This window comes from Crotalus tigris, unplaced genomic scaffold (assembly GCF_016545835.1).
Source record: "Crotalus tigris isolate CLP2741 ecotype Arizona unplaced genomic scaffold, ASM1654583v1 scf7180000018432.44079421565:4894166, whole genome shotgun sequence".
Classification (NCBI taxonomy): domain Eukaryota; kingdom Metazoa; phylum Chordata; class Lepidosauria; order Squamata; family Viperidae; genus Crotalus; species Crotalus tigris.
The window spans coordinates 2,646,324-2,665,097 of NW_024096999.1; the positions used below are offsets into that span (position 1 = coordinate 2,646,324).

Sequence of the window (18,774 nt, forward strand, 5' to 3'; positions counted from 1 at the left end):
TGGCATCCCTGGTGCTTGGTTGGCCCTTGAGAAAGTTCTCCTCGTATGAGCTCATGGAACTTCATGGAACTACTGCACACACAAGAACACTCCAAATAAAAGGTTTCCCTTGAACCAAGTTTGATTCCTAGTGATTTCCTGGAATGAGTATGCAGGGTGTTGTTTTTTTTTCAATTTGTTGTTTTTTCCAGCTTCTCAGTCAAGTCCTGATCAAGTCTGATCCTGCTTAGCTTTTCCAGATCAGCTAAGGGCAGCCAGTGCTGCAAGCCAATTGGGCATGAATCTAGAGCTTAATTCACAACTGTAATTATTCCATGGGACATAACTGGGGAAACTTCACATAAACACGCATGCCCCACTATAATTAAAGTGTTTAAGTAATAAAGATATTGAGACTCTAGAAAGAGTGCAGAGAAGCACAACAAAGATGATCAGCGGACTGGAGGCTAAAATATACAAAGAACGGTTGCAGGAATTGGGTATGTCTAGTTTGATGAAGAGAAGGATGAGGGGTGACATGATAGCAGCCTTCCAATATCTCAGAGGTTGCCACAAAGAAGAGGGATTCAACCTCTTCTCCAAAGCATCTGAAGGCAGAACAAGAAGCAATGGATGGAAACTAATCAAGGAGAGAACCAACCTAGAACTAAGGAGAAATTTCCTGACAGTGAGAACAATTAATCACTGGAACAATTTGCCTCCAGAAGTTGTAGGTGCTCCAACACTGGAAGTTTTTAAGAAGAGATTGGAGAGTGATTTGTCCAGCATGGTAAGAGTCTCCTACTTGAGTAGGTGGTTGGACTAAAAGACCTCAAGTTCCCTTTCAGCTCTGTTATTCTTTCGGTTGCTAAAGATGCTTTTGTAAACAAAAGCTGGAATAATCTTCCTGGGAGTTGCAAAGTTTTTGAACTTTGAGAGCAAATTCTGCTTGCCCCATGGATCAACTTGGGTTCTTCAAAGGTCGGGTCTCCTAATTAAGTAAAGTCAATCAACCACCCTCAAGAAGCAGATTGAGATATGATGATACAACAACCTATCAATGGAGAAGTCTGCCCATCACCCAAACTAAGCTCTCCCTTGTACTAGTAGTTGCTGCCTCATTGTCAGTTTTGAAGTACGATTCAACTGCTAGCATGGTGGCCTCTTGTACGTACAGCAGGAGATGGAGGCAGAAAGCATGATTATTGGGTCACCTCCAATTCTTTCCAAATCTTCCAGGATACGGATCTAGGCAATCACTTTGCAACCACATACACACAATATAATCCTCCACAATATTTATTATGTGCTCCCAAATAGGGCAGAAAGCTAGCAGTTCTCTGAACTCTTGAAGCGTCTTCTATCTTCCAGGAAAACAGGGCATGCATTGAAAGAGGCTTGTGAAATGTTTCAAAGACAAAACATTTCAAGACTCCAAATGCCGTTTCAAGTTCAAAAATGGGTTATTTCATCGTTTCTGGAAGCGTTCTGATGTTGTTCCAACTCTCCTGGAAGGGTTCCAAGTGCAAACCAGAGCTGTCTTGACCTCAGAACACTCCCCAAATGTTTGGAAGAAGACCAGCATCGCTGTTTTGAACGACGCTTGCATTTGCAAAACCGCTAATGTGGAGCCGATTAGGAGTCAAATAGGATGGGAACGGCATCTTTTGAAGATCTCAGAGCAACTGGCCGCCCTAACAAAAGGACAACATGCTTTTACCTCAAATTTTAGCTGCTTCTTGGCATTTGTGCGGACATCAGTTTCCTTTTCGGCTTTCTTTTCATCACCGCTGCAAGCTCCATCTGTCTTTTCTGGAGGCAGAGCAACTGGGAGTAAAAGAGAGAGGCAGAGTTAAGGAGAACGCTCTAGATGTTGGGTTGAGTTTAGCTGTAGGGAGGCACAAAATACCTGGTTTCGCCGAAAGTAAGCCCTACCCTGAAAATAAGCCCTAGTTTGGGGGCGAGGCACACAGTTAAAAATCAAGCTACGACAGGGGTGGGGGTGTGAATCTGCCCCACACACACCACACCCACTTACCTTGCAGCTAGGCCTCTCCTCACCAGCCCACTTCTTCTGCAGCGTCTTCTGCAGCCAGCCTGCATTTCTCAGTCACGGGCCTTCCGGAAAGGCATGACTGCAAAATGGAGGCTGGAATGCAGTTGCAAAATGAAGCTGCTCCTTCAGCCGCAGAAGAAGTGGACCTACTGGGCAGGGCTGTCAGCGCCGGAGGGGAGTATAAAAGATACCCCCCAAATAAGACCTCTTTTGTAGGCAAAAAAATAAAAATAAGACCTGATCTTATTTTTGGGGAAACACGGTACCTCAACCTTGGTCAGAGTGCAAAAGAGATGTGTTGAGCATCCTAAGCATGAAACAAACCTTTTAGAGTTTTGTTCTAAGTCTGACATAGAGCCCATTTTTCCCAGCATGGAGCCCAGTTTAATTCTATTGAGAGATGCATTTTCCAGGGCAAACTGTTTGTACCTCAAAACATTCAGAATAGCTGCCCAGAGAGCTTTCTTGAACATGACATAGAATCTATTTGGGGTTTCATGCTTAATCAGCTGATGTGCTACAGATCTCATTGTATGTTTTAGCCTCCAGTCCCCTAGCCTCCAGTATGTTGTTAAGTCTATGTGTCCCTTGATGGCTGATTTGTCAAGTGTGCCAGCCTTCTACAAATTCCCTGGCATCTTTATCAATTTTCTAGGCTGGTCACAACTACAGATACAGCTTTTCCATAAATGAAAAAAGGCATCACCATTTGTGGAATATAGATATATTTCTTTAAAGCCCCCTTCAAAAGCAGCCCAGATAACTTAAGATGGACAGCTATATGAATCTTTTAAATAAACACATACATACATAAATAAACAGGCTGCCTAGGATGAAAGATCACTGCATCAGTCAAACTGCTCAGTCTTTGGAGTAAATAGGATAGGGGGGAAAATATCAAAGGATAGCATTTTTGGCTTGAGGCAAACAAATTTTGTTTTAACACGTGTTTAACTGAAATACAGAACATTTAAGTGCTTTTAGGCTATATGCCCTTCAGCGATCTGTTTCTATGCATATGAAGCAGCACAGGACAATTAAAGGGATCTGCTCACATGTCTCTCTCACACACGCACACAACTGAAAAGCAATGCCCTGAAAGCATCTATAAAGAAAAATGCAAACAATGGCCGGGAAGAGTTAAGAATGGCAGCGCAACAACCCAAGAAAATCCACAAGGCAAAATGCAAAGAGTTCAGCTCGGTGCCATGTGATCTTCCACCCAAAACCTTGCCAACAATATTACATTTGTCTAGGCGAGATTGCTATCTTAAATAAAAGGGGAGATCGTCAAGGATCCTAATTGTCAACTCAAGAGCAGTTCAAAACAGATCCGTGGGCAAGATCACTTCTGGAAAAATATTTTCTTTTCCCCCCCAGGCATATGCACACAATGAACACAAATGCATTCGGGAGACCAAACACCTCAGGTCTGCAATTGGGAAAAAATGGCATCATTTTGATACCTATGGGAATAACTATGGATTAGATGAACCAATAGAAGGGAATGTCTAGGTCAGAATTGAACTGTGGGCTCCTTGGTGCTCTCTGAGCTTTGTGGTTCGCTTGCAGACATTTCATTACCCAACTATGTAACATCATCAGTGCTGTACTGATCATCATCATCAAGCACTGATGTTAGGATAGAATAGAGCTGGAAGGGATCTTGGAGGTCTTCTAGTCCAACCCCCTGCTCAGGCAGGAAACCCTATACCATTTCAGACAAATGGCTGTCCAGTCTCTTCTTAAAAACTTCCAGTGTTGGAGCATTCACCACTTCTGGAGGCAGGTTGTTCCACTGATTAATTGTTCTCACTGTCAGGAAATTTCTCCTTACTTCTATAGGTTGCTTCTCTCCTTGATTAGTTTCCATCCATTGCTTCTTGTCCTGCCTTCAGGTGCTTTGGAGAATAGTTTGATATTACCTGGCTAGCAGGTAAATAAAACCTCTGCAAGCAAACCATCAAGTCCACAGAACACCAGGCACTCCACAGTATTAAATTAAGTTACTTTCAATATGTCCCAAGTCCTGAGTAAAATCCTTTGCAAGTGTTGCTTGAAAACATTTTCAAGACGCCCTCAAAACAACTCTTTCTAGATCAACTTGGGCAATGGTGTCCTTTTTTCACTCTTTGGAATTCATTTCTACCCTGTGTGTGTCCATGTGCACATGCCTGCATGGTTATTTACTCGACATGTATGGCACATCGTTGCAGAGACAGCGTTAGTTCCTGAAGCAGCAGTCTGAGCTTGGGAAAAAAAAAAAAGACCCAGCTGCTTTCATGTTCCTTCTCTGCTTTGACCTTAAAGTTGTATTATAAAATACGTTGGAAACTCTGCCTTTAATTTTGACAGGAGTTTGGTACTTGCCAGTGGAGGCAGTGTCTGGGAAAGACCAGATTTGACAGTTGTTGACATTTCCTGGGTCCTGTCTCTCAACATTGGCAAGGAAGACTTTCTTGTTAACCTCAATGGTATGCCAGTTTCTTATTATTAACTATAAGACGGTCTTCCTGTCTAGAAAAACCAGAGAACTGAATGGCAGAGCTCAGAAGCATCCAGGACAGATGTTAGTCATCACACCTCCCCAGATAGCAAATCAGGCGTGCTCCCTCCCCAGGTAGCATCAAACCCAATCACCCTTCTCTAAAAGGATGGTGGCACAGCTAGTCCTCAATTTACAACCACCATTGAACTCAGCATTTCTGTGGTTAGGTGAGACATTAGTTAAGTGAGCTTTGCCCCATCTTATGACCTGGCTTGCCACAGTTGTTAAATGAAACACTGCAGTCGTTACGTTAAGTCACACAGTTAAGTCACACTTCTCTGTTGACTCTGCTTCTCAGAAGATCACAAAAAGGGGATCATGTGATGCCCCGGGACACTGCCAACTGTCATAAGTACAAGTCAGTTGCCGAGCGTCTGAATTTTGATCACGTGACTGCGCGGATGTTGCAACGGTCGTAAGTGTGAAAAAGAGTCTAGGTCATTTTTTCCCAGTGCCGTAAAGATGTTCGAATGGTCGTTAAATGGACCGTTGTAAGTCGAGGACTTGGTAACAGGTAGTCCTCCACTTACAACCATTTGGTTAACCACCCTCTGAAGTTATACCACCAGAACTTTAGTGGAGGCAAGGAAAGTGAGGAGAAGGAGGTCCACTCTATCTACCATCAGATTCTGGAGCTGCCTTTTAGTTGCCTGAAGTAAAGTTTGAAGATGAGAAAACTCTGCAGATGAATGAGCTTATTCCACCAAGTATTTTTCTTTTTTCAAAGGAAAATTTTGGAAAACAAATAAATACCAGCTTGCTTGAGACATTTAATTTGGGGGTTAGGTCTATCTATTAAATTCCTGCTTAAGAAGCCTGTTTGGGGGGGGGGAATGGGGGCATTTTCTGAATTTACCAAAACTGGAATAAGCAAACTCAATTACTGGACAGTTTTTACTCAGTCCAGAAAAGCGGGGGGGAGGGGAGAATAAAATGAAACTATCATATTATCTAAAACTAAGGCTTTTGGTTCTCATTTTCAATTGAACGAGGATTACATCTTTGAAAATACATCTCATTTGCTTCTTCGCAGGCTCTCTTTTCTCTGTTGCTAATTAGGAAGTGTGTGCCTCCAACGCCGCAACACAATGTTCCTTTTCTATCCAAAACTGGAAATGCAACAAAGGGAACAAGGCTGAGAAATATTACATTTCAAACACGGTGAAACAGGACTCTTGCATTAAAGAGACTAATTGGTACAAGAATACTTCCAGATTATCTGTTGCTGAGGTCGCTTAATTAATAACATCTATTTGTTATTAGAGAACTAGGCCCCACAAAAATGGTGTCTACAGAGAGATGGTTCCATGATTGTATTGTCAATCTGCATTTTGTACTATTGAGTTGTGCCCAAAGTCATAACAACACCAGCCTTTGTAGAATGTTACGTTCAGGATTATAGATAGTATGGTATGGTATGGTGTGGTGTGGTATAGACAGAATAATGATGGAGTGGAGTGGAGTGGAGTGGAGTGGAGTGGAGTGGAGTGGAATAGAATAGAATAGAATAGAATAGAATAGAATAGAATAGAATAGAATAGAATAGAATGATAGAATTAAGAATAGAAGAATGATAGAATTAAGAATAGAATAGAATAATAGAATTAAGAATAGAATAGAATAATGATAGAATTAAGAATAGAAGAATGATAGAATTAAGAATAGAATAGAATAGAATAGAATAGAATAGAATAGAATAGAATAGAATAGAATTTCTCGCCTTGTAACCATTTTATTAGAGATCACTGGTCGTTAAGGAGAACATTTTTTCAGAAGTGGTTGGCTATTGCCTCCTTCTTAGAGCTGAGAGGGAGGGACTGGCCCAAGGTCACTTAGCTAGAAATGAGTTCTAGTCCAACCTTAAACCCAGACAGTTGGGTGACCTCGGGCCAGTCCCTCTCTCTCAGCATTATGAAGGAGGCAATGGCCAACCACTTCTGAAAAAATATCCTCATACTTATGACCATTGCAGCATCTTCCCCTCCCGATGGTGTGATCAACATTCAGGCCCTTGGCAACTGGCATGGATTTAGGGCGGTTGCGGCATCCCTTGGTCATGTGACCATCATTTGCCATCTTCCCAGCCAGCTTCTGATAACCAAATCAATGGGGGGGGGGAGACAGATCCACTAAATGAATCTCCACGATTCACTCAGCAACTGCAGTGATTCACTTAAGAACCAAGATTTTAAAAAAAGGTCATAAGATCAGGCGGAGGCCATTTCACAACCGTCTTTTTAACGATGGGAATTTCGGTCGTTAGTTGACGGCTACATCAATTCAGTGGAGCTGAATTCTCAGGAGAGACTGAGAAAAAAAAATATTCTTCCAGTCTATTACTCTGGTGGCATATTGCAAAATACAGCCAGCTTGACAAATCAGCTTTATGTGGACTAGTCGTGTTACACCTGGGCACAAACAGTCTACTGAAATTCTCCAGCTGTAGGGACTGTTTGCTTCAATTTCTCCAAGGAAGGGGAAAAAATATCCAATCATTTCCCAAGGATAAGATGTCTCCTTAAAAGTGAAGATCTCATTATTTTTATTCTTTGGAGAGAAGTGACCCTTGGGATTTATTGGGCATATAGGAAGTTGAGGAAGCTAGATTTTTTCTCCCCTCGAAACATCCTAAAACAGGGGTAGGCAACCTTGGCTCTTTTATGACTGGTGGACTTCAACTCCCAGAATTCCTGAGCCAGCCATGCTGCGGGGAAAGGGAGAAGTTTCCAAGCTGAGCCAGGCTGGCTCAGGAATTCTGGGAGTTGAAGTCCACGAGTTATAAAAGAGCCAAGGTGGCCTACCCCTGGTCTAAACCCATGTTGTATAAACCCAACTGTGAATGGTTTTGTATAAGGAATCCAGTGGTAGGATTCAGCCAGTTTGCACCACTTCAGTAGAACCGGTAGCCAATTTTTTGTTGCCCAGGCCCAGAATGGACTTCCAGAAGCAGTACCCACACAGAGAACCATTTGTTCACGTATTTGATCCCACCACTGAAGGTATCTACAGTTAATTAAGCAAACTATGGCTTGGTGTGCTAGGGGAACACTGCCAATGTTGAACTATGGAGAACCAATCACAATTAAGCATTATGCCTCTACAAGACTGCATTTTTTTACTAATCTCTGTGCTACCCAGACAGATATGGCTACCATCTCCCACAAGTTCTGCATAGCTGATAGCACGTTACATTTCAACCAATACATGGAGTATCTCTCTCTCTCTCTCTTTGAGCATTCTATTAGCTGATCCCAACCGTCCAATCTCTGACCCTCACCTTTCTCAATTGAATAATTTATTTGACTGGACAGTCAGAAGAAGACAAGGGGATCATACCGAGAAGACATAAAGAATTAATAACGTTTGCATTGATCATTAATTCAACCAAAGTAGCCCACTTTTTAACTTTAGAACCCCTAAATATCTTTCTCCCCCCCCCCTTCAAACACGCACTGGAAAAGAAAATTGACAGATATCGCCAAACCATATGGCAGCTCTAAACTGCTATTAGTTAGCAATTATATCACTTCAATACTAGCTCGGGCACCTAATTTAATTCTTTGCACTAAATACTTGATGAATTTATATAGCAGACAATCATTTCTCTTTCTAATTAGTGGCCAGGCTGGTAACGTTTCATCAACAGCAGCAGCTAGATTAAATGCCATACTTGACCATCTTCACCCAAACCTACTTTGATGTTCACTTTTCCAAGCTTCAGAATACCTTTTGGATGGAGATCAGACGGCATTAAACAGAATTACTAATTAATTAAGCAAAGTTAAATTCTAAACACTGTTTGTTCTGTTAGCCAAAAGCCTCAACAGAACAGGCTTTTCCCATCTCTGCTGAGATCAAAGGAATATATATATATATATATATATATATATATATATATATATATATATATATATATATCCCTCTATCCTAACCCTCCCGCTCATCCTCCTCCTTCGAAAGTTAGCAAGTTCAGTTTAGAAGGAACACAAGATGAAATGCTTTATTGCTATGTACAGAAAAGCCTTTTTATTAAAAAAAACCCACAATGTTCCAAATTACTGCCTCATAAAAGAAGACATACAGCTTGCATTGGGTCTCATGACTTGGACAGCAGATGATGGTGCAAAAGACTCCCAAATATGAAAAAAAAAAAACCCCACCCTCTGGGAGATCAGCAGATGGGGGCGAGGAGAAGGCAGTTTTTATAGCTCATCGGAGGTGCAAATCCAGAAATAGGTTATGGAACATTAGCTCAAGCAGCAGATGGAAAAACGCCTGGAGACTGGTAAGCTTTGGAGAACAGTCCCAGAAAAACGTTCCCAAATCTATATAGGCAGGTTGAAGAAATGGGTGGAATGGGACAAAACCTTAATTTAATTTAGTTCTGCCGGCATTTAAGCTTAAATTAATGATAGGTAGCATGGTTGCTTCTCAAGTACTGGGTAATCTTTCCTAGTTATCGTCTTAAAAATTGGAGGTGCCACACAAGTGGCCCTCAAAGATTTGGGGGTGGAGGTGGGGGTCCACCCACATAGGTGGTCCTGGATGAAACCTTTGGTTTCAGATATCTGTTTATGAAGATCTCCTATAACAGAACTCCTCATTTAAGCAGCTCATCACCAATAGAGAAATGGCACTGATAGAAGAGAATATCTGTAGCTCAGGGTTGAAATGAGGAGTCCTCTCTCAGCTTGGTGCTTTTCTTGCAGACGTTTCATAACCCAACTGGGTAACATCATCAGTGCTAGAAGGGAGTGGCATTTTGCACTGATGATGTTACCTAGTTGGGTCATGAAAAGTCTGCAAGAAAACCACCAAACTCCAAGAGCACTGAGGACCCGGATAGAGAAATGGCACACAATAGGCTAGAAAAGAAACACAACAGGCAGGGTCCATATTCAGCCGTGTGTGATTGTGATAGCCTATCAGGACATGCATAATGAATTTCCTTGTGGCTTACCTGGGTCTGTCACACCTTTGGCTGCGTTTAACTTTGCCTGGGCCTCATCCAGTGGCTCAGGATTTTGCTAATTCCTACTGCTAACAAAAAGGGGGGGGGGGTGTCAAGAAAAGTGCAACAGGGTGAGGAAATTCAACCACACACTCAGAATAACACAAATTGCTGTTTTGTCCCCGGAGTTGCTCAGTGCAGTTTACAGATACAAGTCCTTTCTCTCCTTCAACCCCGTTTTTTTTTTTTTACATATTTCTGTTTCCACCATCATCTTTTTTTTATTTCATTTTGATTTTTGGAGGGAGGCTGTCTGGTGATCCCTTTAGGGATGTTTCATTTTGAAGTTCCCAAGGAAAACCTACACAACACTAATTTAAATGAAGGTTGTGCGTAGGTAATATCATTAATAATGCAGACTTTGATCCCCAACCAGTCTCTCGGCTAACTTAGATGTGCCAAACACACACACACACACACACACAGCGCCCACATTTGCTGTGATAACAAGAGCTCTGAAAACACCAAGATGATGGAATAATCATATCACCCTTTTCATCAAAATTGCTTCCCATGGGGAGAGCTGTCACTGTGATCCTCAAAGCTCTTCGTAAAAATGCTGTGGAGACCAATTTTGAATGTCTTTCTGATCGCCATGAACCACCCAAATCATCCTTGTTCCTGCAAACCAATGTAAAATTTACATTGTAAAACATAGACTGATGCTCCAAACATCTCTGTCTCTTCTAAAAAGTGCAGCCCAAAATTCACATATATTGTATAAAACCGTATCGCCATATTTGGTGGGACTATAAGAGGTCCTTCACTCTTCACTGATTCAATATATGTGCTGGACAACAAGGCCACCTTATTTTTATAGGGGTTATCAGCATGTCTGTATTTCAACTAGGAAAAAATATATATTGATAGGCTGTCTCACTTTCCACACAACATGAAAATGATTATCACTTATTTTTATACCATCGTTAGCATGAGTTTTCACTGTAGTGAAACTACACCTTCTGGAGTAAGATAAAGTCTACCTCAGGGGTAAGCAACCTTGGCTCTTTTATGACTCGTGGACTTCAACTCCCAAAATTTTGGGAGTTGAAGTCCACGAATCATAAAAGAGCCAAGGTTGCCTATCCCTGGTCTACGTTATGTACTTTATGCTACTTCATTTTCTTGGAATGGAAGTTCTAGACTTAACATTCTAGGTCTTCCTTATTAATAAACAGGAGAGGGAAATCCTGATTATGTTCAGGATTTTAACACCTTCCTTATTCCCCCACAAAAATGTGTTGAGATTGTTAGGAAGGGTTTGCTTCTAAACCAGTTTTCCTCAATCAGGATCTCTCTAAATGTGAGGGACCAAATTCCAGAATTCTACCAGCACTGTGAAATCCAAGCCATCAAACTACTCAACTAAAACCAGCCAGCTGGTTACAAGCTTGTCAATAAAAGGAATTAATGTTTCAGGTTCACCTGATTGTCCCAAAGGCACTTTTTCAAGAGGCAACTGGACTTTCTTCATTTTTCCTTGAAAACATTTTGCTTCTCATCCAAGAAGCTTCTTCAGTCTTCAAGAAAGTCCAGTTGCCTCTTTGGGACAATCATAACCTGGATGACTGAGAATCTTCATAGATGATACTTTAAATATACTATTTTCTTTTAACTTAACAGAAAAAATTAACAGAAAAACAGAGTTGGAAGGGACCTTGGCAGTCTTCTATTCCAACCCCTGCTCATGCAGGAAACTCTACACCAGTGACAGCGAACCTTTCAGAGTCTGAGTGCCCAAACTGCAACCCCAAACCCACTTATTTATCGCTGGGTGCTGGGGGGATGTGGCCCACTGGGTGGGCATGGCAGATTGGGTGCGTGTGGCCAAGCTGGGCGTGGTCACCTCGATGTTGCTCACGGGGAGGGATGCCTGTGGGGGCCGGGCAAGGTTGGGGGAGATCCAGGGGGTGGTGGGCAGGAGGCTCGTCCTGCAGAGTGAGGCTAGGCAAGACAGGGCAGGGCAAGGGTGCCATTGTCGCAGGGCAAGGCGAGGCATGGGCCGAGGCGGTGGCTGCCTGACACCATCAGTCCCCGCACACAGAAACCAGTGAGCCCATGGGGGGCGACAGTGTCTGTCAGCAGCCACAGCCTGCCGGCCCCTCAACTGGCGCACTCTGGGGCTCCACAGCCCACCGCCAGCAGTTCAGAGAAGCCACCTCTGAGCTGGATGGCCGGCCGACAGCTGAGGAGGCGATGCAGTGGGTCGTGCCTGGGAAAAGGAGAGCATGCGAGGCCAGGAGGGATGGGATGGGGGGAGGGAAGGAAACCTGCCATGCTGGGATGCATCCAGCCATGTGGGAGATCAGTGAGTTAGTGGGCAGCTGGTTGCAGAGAGACGGTTGCCATCTCCAGGGCATGGCACGTGTGCCCACAGAAAGGGCTCTGAGTGCCGCCTCTGGCACGCATGCCATAGGTTCGCCACCACTGCTCTACACAGACAAATGGTTGTCCAATCTCTTCTTAACTCACAGACCAATAACAGTTTCATTAAAATTTAGGGGCCGAAATATAAGGAAAAAAAGAAGAAGTTTGACTCCAAATAAATGCTAGATTGTCAAAAAAAAAAGAAAAGAAAAGAAAATTTCCTTCATAGGAAAATAAAGCTGAGTGGTACAACTACTACAAGGTCTGGATATGATTGAGATGAAACATCTGTTAAAAAGGAGAATGGAAAAAACCCTTCCCCCACCCCACTAAAAATACATCTCTATTTTCCATCCCTTCTTCTCAAACTTAAAACATGTGATGAAATCCCTGAAGCTACTTTCAGAACTATAAAAGTCACCTCAGTATCTGAAGCTAGTCAGAAATTCCACCATTCATGCTGAGCTTTTATGAAGAGCAGATTTTTAAGAGGAAAGCGGGGGGGGGGGGGTGGAAAGCTATAATCTGTCTAGGTAACAAAGGCTACCTTATTCTCTGCTTGCTGAGTAAAACTTAGGGTTTTGGGGGGTTTTTTTGCAGCTACCCAGAAAAAATAAAGTTGAAACACACACAATAAGGTCCCTGACAGTTTTCAATGCTCTTCAAGCTACGACCCCAAGCTGGCTGAAGTTCTTTTCTCCCCCCCCCCCTTGGCTTTTCTGCCCCAACACTTGCTGTTAAGCATTATTTGTTGCAGTTTTCCCCAAGAACAATGCAGTTGTTGTGTCTGGAAAACATTCAGCCCCACCCCGGGGGGCTTCCAGAATTTAAGCAAGCCATAGGAACAGTTATGAAAAGACAGCTTGCAAGTTAAGTTCTCTCCTCTAATTAATTCTTCTCTTTTCCTTTGGGGAATGGGGGGGAGGGCTTTTATAAAGGCATTCATGTGTGCATGTGGACCTCTCCCCCTTTTTCATAGATTCTTGACTTACAAATTCACTGCCTCCCCCCCCCAGACTAGAGAAACTGGTCGGGTTTCTGTTGTCCTTCTCAGAAATACATGGAGATGGAAGAGGATGTTTTGCTCAGGACTCCGAATAAAAGCATCCTTAACAGAAGACTTTCTACTTACAGGCGGGTCCTCAACTTACAACCTCCGCTGAGCCTCACATTTCTGTGTCTTAAGTAAGACAGTTAAGTGAGTTTGGCCTCGTTTTACGACCTTTCTTTCCACCGTGCTTAAGCGAACCACTGCAGGTGTTACATTAGTAACACGGTTGTTCAGCAAATCGGGCTTCCCCATGGTTCATATTTATGACGGTTGCAGCGTCCAGGGCTCGGGTGATCCTCCTTTTGCGACTTTCTGACAAGCAAAGTCAACAGGGAAGCCAAATTCACTTAACGACCGTGTTCCTAACTTAACTACTGTGGACAGAAAGGTCGTAAAATGGGGGGGGAACTCACTTGGCTGTCTCACTTAGCAACATAAATTTTGGGCTCCATCGTGATCGTAAGGCGAGGACTACCTTGATAGAGATGATCTTGGGGAAGGAATGGATGGCCTTTGATGGGACACGAAACAACTCAATACTGGGAAAGTGGAAAGCCCAAGAAAAGAAACTCAAAGTAACTCCACCTTGGATTTTATTTGGTATACAGTGGGGCAGAAAGAAATACCGACGACAAGATTCTTAATATTATACCCTTGTTATTATTATATTGTTATTATCCTGGTTGGATCGGTTTCCTGACCTGATCAATGCATTTTTGGAGTCCTTTCTAGATTATACCCTGAAACCAATATTAGTGGGATCATTTTAATAGCTATGCAATCTGATTATCCCTCCAGTCTCCCACCTTCATAAATATCCAGGTAGTCCTCAGTGACCACCATTGAACCCAAAATTGGGGCAAAAATGAGTTTTGCCCCTTTTTACAACATTTTTGCCGCAGTTGTTAAGTGAATCACTGTGTCAACGCTACTAACATTAAATGTTTTTGCATTGATAACAGATGGAGATGCAACCATTTTTTTCTTTTTGCTTTTAGAGTTAGATGATGCTGGGGAAGGGGGAGGAAGGTGCATGGGAGTTTAGTTAGACATAACAATGCTGAACCTAGTGTGAGAACCAAGGTTATTGAATACGAGATGGCGGGCTGGAGAACTGGAGGGAAAGTCTGCATTTCAAACTAATTGGAGAATGTGATTTATGACTGTTAACTGGAACAGGGAATTGTGCATTGATACTATGTGCTCAAGGGAGGGGAACTCAGTTTTTGGCTTCCATTGTGTTAGTGCCGATGCTATGCTTCTCAAATAAAGATTCTTTAAGGTAAACAATGCTTCTTCAAAGAGTTTCATCTGTCAGAACCATGACACACTGCAGATGATAAATTAGGAATCCGGTTGTTAAGTGATACTGGATTCCCCACTGACTCTGCTTGTCAGAAGATCACAAAAGAGGATCACGTGACCCCCAGAAACATAGTAACCATCATAAATACGAGTCAGTTGCCAAGCAACTGATCGCTAAATGAACCGTTATAAGTCGAGGACTACCTGTACTGTATATTACAGTTTGCAACCTACGTCTAATTCTGAGAAGGTGATCATGATCAAATTGATATTAAAAATGAGCCAGTCTATCATTAACCCCTACAAGAGCTTTAACTTCAGTATGTGGGATAAAAGAAGACACACACTCCCTCTTTAAAAACAAAAACAAAAAAAACACCCAGTTGTCCCAAAAGTACTAGGATGTCCAAGGATAAAAAATAAAATAAAAATCAAACCAGACAAAAGTTAAATTAGGAAATGACAGTCAGAAGGTTTCTATCTTCCTGCTGTAGGATAAACAAAATAATTCAGCTGCAGCTGAGCCTCTTGTCAAATCTAAGAACTGAGTCAACAACCTGTTTTTGTGGCTGAGAGCTTTGATGTTGGTTTTGTTCTTTCCACAGTTTAAAAAAGGAGGACTTTTACCAAATACAATCTTAATCCCAGAATCTGGAGCCCTTTCGCTGTGGCCTGGTTAAACCAGTTAAGAAGAAAAGGATTTGATTAAGGTTTGCAATGCAACCTTAGAAATTAAATCCAGTTAAATCATCTTCCCCTTCCCCTTCCCCTTCCCCTTCCTCTTCTTCTTCTTCTTCTTCTTCTTCTTCTTCTTCTTCTTCTTCTTCTTCTTCTTCCTCCTCTTCTTTTTTCTCCTCTTCTTCTTCTTCCTCCACTACTACTACTTTTCTTCTTCCTCCTCTTCTTCTTCTTCCTCTTCCTCCACTACTACTATTACTACTACTACTACTACTACTTCTTCTTCTTCTTCTTCTTCTTCTTCTTCTTCTTCTTCTTCTTCTTCTTCTTCTTCTTCTTCTTCTTCTTCTTCTTCTTCTTCTTCTTCTTCTTCTTCTTCTTTCCCCTCCTCCTCCTCCTCCTTTTCCTTTTTTGATAATTTGGGTTGCTGGTGCTTACTGGTGGTAACTCCATAAAGTGTGGGAAGTCATAGTCCCAATTTGAAATACAATCAAAAGAATTCTACTGTTTATCTAATGGGGGCTTTGTCTGATCCCTGTAGTTCTTTTACAATACAGTTTCTCAGGCGAAGCACCTGTACATCACCAGATGCTCTAAATGTTTGGGAAGTAACATATCCCAAAAAAATACTCTGGGGTCTGACCATAAGGCAAGAAATATGCAGGTCCATCGAGAGCAGCTCCATCGTCTGCTGGAACATAGAATAATAGAGCTGGAAGGGACCTTGGAGGTCTTCTAGTCCAACCCCCTGCCTATGGCAGGAGATTTAATACCATTCCAGACTTTCTTTGGGCTTGATGGGATGGATACATGTGATCCTATCATGTCTATCCCTCCCATCGATATATCATTTCAGAGAAATCCAGAACATCAATCAGTCATAGATGACTGATTCACAAGAAAGAAGAACTATGAGCTGTATCAGTTTATTTGAATCGGGATTTGTTGAGTAAGTTACTATGGCTGTACGCTGTCCCATAAACCACAATGGCCAGATTCACACAGCATCTCAAGCCAAAACTAAGAAATTATGTTATGGTCAGCAAAATATGTGAATTCTGGTTCCATGAAAAATATGAGCCTCCCTTTGCTACAGCACAGCTATAAGGCCAATCTCTTAAGTTTCAGAAAACTGGGAAAAAAATGGGTCATTGTAGGGAATTAGATAGAAGACCACTTGGGAAATTTTGAGTTGCAGACCAGGTTGGGATAAACAAACATACAAACCACCCTGTAAGAAGACATCACAAGCCACCATCTTCTGTGGTGTACCCAGAAAGTTGCTGTATGGTCATAAACTTGTAAGTCACAATGGATCAATCTTGACTTGAAAGTAACATGACTTCATTAAATCTTTCATTTGATATTCCCACAGGGAGAAATGACAGCTGTCTTATCTATAGTTCAATGAAACAAGGCCATCTCAAACTGTAATTTATGAAGCTAGATCAGTGGTTCTCAACCTATGGTCCACAAATCCTGGGGGGGGGGGAGAGTTGCAATGTCACAGGGGGTCCACAAAGGCTTGAAGAAATGTTACGATTTAAATCTGGAATTAAGTCTTGGGGATCCATGGCCACAGAAGATATTTAAAGGGGGCCTGTGGTGAAGAAAAGGTTGAGAACCACTGAGCTAGATCATTTCAGAAAATTATCATAATTAATCACAGGTTTGCGATACTATTCACACAACACTGTAGCTAGTATTCAACTGCAATAACCCAAGCATGAAGCAAAGCTGATAATCTTCAGTGGATAGTACTGAACAAGGTATCCATCCATACAACAATAAGAAGAAAAAGTAAAACATGAGAATACAACTACCAGCCAATCTCACAAAAATACAGGAGAAACTAAGAAAGAAAGAAAAACTCTTCCAAGGTAAAAACTGAATCTGCTTTCCTGGAGCAAGCAACAGCGAGAACTGATCTTCTGTGTGCATAAAGAAAGGATATCCAACAAAGAGTTTTCTAATGCATAAGAAACAGCTCTACAGCTGCTGAAAATAAGTTCCAAATGTTATACTGGTCTTAATGGGAGCTTTATTGGCCAGGTTTCAGGTCAAAATATTTTTCTTTTCATTATAGATTTAGAGTTAAAACACTGAAATACAAAGAGGCAGGGGGAAGGTGGAAAGGAAAGGAAAGGAAAGGAAAGGAAAGGAAAGGAAAGGAAAGGAAAGGAAGGGAAGGAAGATTGGAAAGAGAAAGGAAAGGAAAGGAAAGGAAAGGAAAGGAAAGGAAAGGAAAGGAAAGGAAAGGAAGGGAAGGGAAGGGAAGGGAAGGGAAGGGAAAGGAAAGGAAGATTGGAAAGAGAAAGGAAAGGAAAGGAAAGGAAAGGAAAGGAAAGAGAAAGGATCCACTCTTGAAATAGTCTTCCAAGTTTTTAAAGTGATGTACACAGAGAGAGACAGATAGACAGACAGATATAGATATATAGAGATATATAGATATATAGATACACATACAAACACACACATACACATATACAATGGATTCTATACCCCACCCAGCAGCAACATTTCCAAGGAGTGCGTGAAGTCAAAATGAGGTGAAATGCAAAAGAAAGACAAATTATTAAAATGCAAATAAATTAAGCACATTTCCCCCCCTTAAATGTATACTTGGGAATTCAAAGGTGGTGGAGAAAGCATCCACCCCTCTACTGCAGTCGCACAGTAAAAGCCTAAGTAAAGAAACGGGGTTTTTAGGAGGGAGCCTGAAAGTTATGAAAACAGACACTTCTCAAAGATTAGGAAGACCAAGGCTGCAGAGAAACCTTGTCTCTAATGAGCCAACCCAGATAATGAGCCATGGGGATTGCATATATAAAATGGGCCTCTTGAAAACCAAGGAGTTGTCAGGATGCCTGCAGGCGGAAACCAAACCCGGCAAATAAGTGAAATAAAATAAATAAAAGGAACAGAAAACCCAGGGACCTTCCTGCTTCTTTTTCCCACCCCGAAAACAACTCAGCGAGAGCAGTGCTGATTATGCTCACCGCCCGCCGAACGCAAGAAATGGGAAGAAAGAGCGGGACAAGAAGAGAATGGAAGGACTCAAGTACAGATAGTCCTTCTAGCGATTCTCAAGGTAGCTCAGTTCCCCCAAATCCTTAGTAATTAAGATCTTGTTCGCTTTATATAAGCTGCTGTTTCCCCCACCATCACCACCAATTTTTCCAGTTGTTTTTTTTCTTCCAGGCCTTCCCATCTCTATTCCCACCCTACCCCACCCCAAATCTTTGAGTGCCAAAGATGACTAAAGCTTGGAATCCTTATTCGACCAAAAACATTACAAGGTGGACAGTGTGGCAAGTATGATATTTTTTTGCCTCTCTCCCCAATGCATGTTCACAAACGTACATCCTTGGGTTTGGGGAACAAGAAAGAAAGAAAGAAAGAAAGAAAGAAAGAAAGAAAGAAAGAAAGGAAGGAAGGAAGGAAGGAAGGAAGGAAGGAAGGAAGGAAGGAAGGAAGGAAGGAAGGAAGAAAAGGGGGGAAGGAAGGAAGGAAGGAAAGAAAGAAAGAAAGAAGGGGGAAGGAAGGAAGGAAGGAAGGAAAGAAGGAAGGAAGGAAGGAAGGAAGGAAGGAAGGAAGGAAGGAAGGAAAGAAAGAAAGGGGGAAGGAAGGAAGGAAGGAAGGAAGGAAGGAAGGAAGGAAGGAAGGAAGAAGGAAGGAAAGAAAGAAAGAAAGAAAGAAAGAAAGAAAGAAAGAAAGAAAGAAAGAAAGAAAGAAAGAAGGAAGGAACCCTGTGATTGCTTTTATATCTGTTAAAAAAT

General features: G+C 42.0%; 1 protein-coding gene across 1 annotated transcript in view; it reads right to left on the reverse strand.

Annotated features, from left to right (window-relative positions):
* Nucleotides 1-18,774, reverse strand: part of NKD1 (NKD inhibitor of WNT signaling pathway 1) — an 85,100-nt gene that overhangs the window by 17,058 nt on the left and 49,268 nt on the right. Inside the window, exon 5 of the mRNA XM_039352421.1 lies at nucleotides 1,700-1,806. Within this exon, the coding sequence (XP_039208355.1) occupies nucleotides 1,700-1,806 (107 nt within the window). The remainder of the gene's footprint in view (nucleotides 1-1,699; nucleotides 1,807-18,774) is intronic.